This window comes from Solanum stenotomum, chromosome 12 (genome assembly GCF_019186545.1).
Source record: "Solanum stenotomum isolate F172 chromosome 12, ASM1918654v1, whole genome shotgun sequence".
Classification (NCBI taxonomy): Eukaryota; Viridiplantae; Streptophyta; class Magnoliopsida; order Solanales; family Solanaceae; genus Solanum; species Solanum stenotomum.
Window position 1 is genome coordinate 14,530,849 of NC_064293.1, and position 3,874 is coordinate 14,534,722.

At 34.8% G+C, this 3,874-nt stretch overlaps 1 protein-coding gene across 1 annotated transcript; it reads right to left on the reverse strand.

Moving 5' to 3' along the window:
• Window positions 1-289: 289 nt before the first annotated feature.
• LOC125847130 (uncharacterized) lies at window positions 290-2,809 on the reverse strand. Its single transcript, XM_049526823.1, has 7 exons — window positions 2,731-2,809; window positions 2,399-2,609; window positions 2,179-2,271; window positions 2,005-2,103; window positions 1,789-1,921; window positions 1,072-1,114; window positions 290-395 (listed from the first exon to the last, which is right to left on the reverse strand). The coding sequence occupies exons 3-7, from the start codon at window positions 2,227-2,229 to the stop codon at window positions 290-292; spliced, it is 432 nt and encodes a 143-aa protein (XP_049382780.1). The 5' UTR covers window positions 2,230-2,271; window positions 2,399-2,609; window positions 2,731-2,809.
• Window positions 2,810-3,874: the final 1,065 nt, after the last annotated feature.

The window sequence follows — 3,874 nt, forward strand, 5'->3', positions numbered from 1 at the left end:
ATCAGAAGCACAAATTCAGTGACATAAGCTAGTACAAATGGACAAACTCTCCACCAAAAAGATTTATATTCTGTTTTAGGGGAAACAAGTTGTTGCGGAGGAACTAAACAAGCATGATATCACTGTTTCAGGGAGACAGAGCAGGTTATTATTGTAGCAGGGGAAACAAACAAGTTATCACTGTTTTCTTCTTATCATTAATCCTTGTAGGAGACAAAGAATCTCAAACTGTGTGCCTGCAATTGTACGTGTAGAAATGAAAAACAGAGATAAAGAAGGCAATAATCTTTTAAACAATTATATCATCCTTATTTTCAGACATGGAAGCAGATGATGAGTTGCTAGGTAGTAAAGAAGCTGATAAGCAATGACCACCAACAATAGCACCATTCAACCTAAGAAGAGAAAAATACATAACAAAGTTACAACAAGTATATTCTCATCCCTTCTAGTAAAGGCAAGGTTAAATTGGGAACAAGATGTGCAAAAATTTGATTTCAGGTGGCATAATTAAAATCCGTGACCAAATAATAGATGAAATATCATAGGTTTTCAACTAGTGTCCACCAATAATGGAAGAACAGTATGTTCTGCTATGGAAAAGAGGAAGGCAGAAAATGAACTGAGTAGATGTCAATATCAGTCTTTCTTGTATTTTTTTCTCTCTATTAATATCAGTCTCTCATAGTTTATCATATGCAAACAATAAGGTAAATGCAAATAAAATGGAGTATGGATGCAAATGGTAAGTGAAAAACTACATGGAACAATAAGGAATATGATTAATTGTGATGCTATAATAAAACAAAGTCATTTTTGGATTGATTTCCCCCCTCCAACTACTTCCAAAATGAAGCCATGAGAATAGTTTAATACTTTTGAGATAGCATTGACAGGATGAGTCTAATAACCTAACTGTTAAAGTACCTACATTGGCTACCAAGAGCTAATAGTCCTATTGTCTAGCAAGCTAAAATTACAAATCAAGAAACTAGTTTAGGTAGTCAAAACTTAAAGGAAAATACTCGCCTGCACATCAGAAATAGCTTCAATCTAACTGTTATAATTCACCTCAAGGATAAAACTGAATGCGTATCAGTTTTCCAATTTCTGACTGGAGAAGAAACAACACAAACAATATATGTAACATAATTCTGTTTGCTCCTGTTTTATCAACGAAATCAGCTCTATCCCAACATATGTATCAAGATTCATAAGTGACATAGCATTATTGAATGTGTCATCTATATATGAACACCTTGGGGATGTCCAATATCTAAACCATTTTCCATTTATCAATCCAACAAACAAAAAATTTCCAATCTGTATAATGAATCATAACACAAAACCTCAAGCTATAAGCGTTTGTCCAATCTTATCAAACAGCCACTGACTAAGAGAAAAAAATCACCCAACAAAGAACCTCAGAAATGAAGAAATTCCTTTAAACACGATCAATCATCTTATTCTTGGAAGCATGATAACAATACAAGAGTTCAGCCATAAACTAAATGCTGAAACGACTATCCATAAATAGAGTTTGATATATTTTTACTTACTTGGTCAGCAAAAAAAGTCAGTGGTCATTCAAATGATACGGGTGATGTCATATGCGGGTCATGCGATTGTTGAGCAGCAAATAATTCCTTCATTTTTCTTATTTCTTTCATCTCATCTTCTATGGTAGACAAGCGATCATTCAACGATTTGTTTTCCTCATTCAAAGATTTGTATTTCTCTTGAGTTGAATGTAGCTCAGACAGTAATTCAGCCTTAGAAGAAGTGCACCTCTCATGTCCTTTGCCTTTACTCCACCCCCAAAGCCAAATACATGGCTACGATTTTGAGGTCCACAACACTTTTCTACAATCTCTATGCTAGGCAAATATGGCTCAACTTTTAGTATTTCTTCGATTTGAGCCTGCAAAATACCAAGAAAAAGTACATTTCAACTGATTCTGTAATAATTTGAAGTAATTTACATATTAAATTTACCAAACGCACATGTTTTTCAATTGCTTCCGGTTCAACAAGCATGTTATCTTTCTTACGAGTCTCAAAGAAAATAGTCGCCAAATTTGGCGGATTTCCATCTTTTCCACCCTTCACATCAAAGAGAAGCATGTCAAATAGAACGTCTTGGATATTTTCTTTAGGAAATTTATATTTTGATATTACCTGCTGATAAATGATCTCTCTAATAGGCTTGCTACCAATGTGATGAAACATCTTTAACTTAGCTCGATTTTCTGCATTTCTATTGCTCCTCACCTGTATTGTTATGTAAAACTGTCATATCTAAGAAAACTTATCATGTTTAAAAAAAGTTTCACATCTAAATAGCATGATTAATTGTGAAATGGATACTTCAAAAATATAGGCTATTAGATCACTATACCTGGAAACTTTCGGAACAAAAAATGTTCCTTAACTAACCACTCCCATTCCTTTTTTTCTACTCCCTTTGGAATATTCTTATGAGCCTGAACAATAGGCTTATTCTTCACATAAGTAGCGTGCAAGTATCCTCTCCATTTGTTCCATAACTCATTCATCCATCCAAATATATGATCACGATGATCATTAAAGTCAACACTCTCAAATTTAACCTACAATAATTAATATGTGAGTTTAAATAAAAGAGGAGAGTGAACATTGTGCATCTACTATACAAAAAGTATGTAAAAAAATTGAGCAAGAAAAAGATGTGCAACAGTGGTTAATTGTTACCTCAATAGCTGCCCACATGTGATCCAACCTCTGCTGCTTAATGTCACTCCATGACGATACTCCCAGTGGACACATATTATTGTCACGGATTATTTTTCCCAAGTGCCTCGAAAACAGATTGCTATTTGTTCCAATTGTTCGATTGTTGTAAAATGTTACTTTCAGCTTCTTTCCAGCTTCAAGTGATGCAACTTCTTTACACTTGTTGCTCCCTCAAACTCTTTTTACCTTTCTAGGATTAGATGGTCCTATAGTTTTATAATTTATTAAGAACTGTAGCAATAACATTTAGTTGGACAGATTGATAGTGCATGAATTTGTAAATTGTCATACCTGCTTCAGTTGTTTGGGAGGTTTGCATAACTTGATCAGTAGAACAAGGGGATGTGTTTTGCGTGTTTTCTTTCTCAAGGACCAGGGTATTCTTATCGATTGATGGCAATTCTAGAGTAGATTTCACATTATTTTCAGAAACTCCTAAAGATGAGCAGAAAGATCTAGGTGTTTGCTCCCGCCCCTTTCCTATTGCATCTCGAACCAAGAAGTCATAGTATAAAAAAATTGGCATTTATTTTCTGTTATATATTGAATAAAAGATACAACAGATTTTTAAAAACATACTTGTTTCGACTTCATTGGTGCATTGCTTTACTTGATTAGTAAATGAACGAAACGGAGTATGAACTTGACTAGGAGACATGGTGGAGTTTTTATGTCCATCTCCTCGTCCCTTATCAATAGCACCTGAAAGATCACACATTACAAGTAGAGCTATGTTATAAGCAGCGATTGTAGTAATTAAACAATGAATCCTGTATTGTTTGTGACACACATAATTAAACAAAGAATCGCCTCTTCTTTGAATGTAATATCACCAAGAGCTTGTGGTTCAAAATGTTCAGCTGGATAGGTGAATTAAGAGTGGTAGGCAACTGGCAGGGAGAAGTCGTCTGGGCAATAAAATGGGAAAAGAAAAACTCGGGAAAAAGGAGCATCTTCAGTTGTATCTTTGCGATGGTAGCTGCGTTAATATGGAGGGAAAGAAACATGAAGAGATTCCTAGGTCACCACTACAAGGAGTCTTGAGTAGCAAGAGAGATCGATGTACACATACACACAAGAGGGAGGAATCTGAAGGCTTGAC

Excerpts from the sequence above, each read along its gene's own strand:
- LOC125847130 (XM_049526823.1), bottom strand. The coding sequence starts at position 2,229 with ATGTTTCATCACATTGGTAGCAAGCCTATTAGAGAGATCATTTATCAG. Across the intron at positions 1,115-1,788 it reads AAAGGCAAAGGACATGAGAG|TCAGAAATTGGAAAACTGAT; the intron begins GTGCACTTCTTC and ends TTTCTTCTCCAG. Across the intron at positions 396-1,071 it reads CATTCAGTTTTATCCTTGAG|GTTGAATGGTGCTATTGTTG; the intron begins GTGAATTATAAC and ends TTCTCTTCTTAG.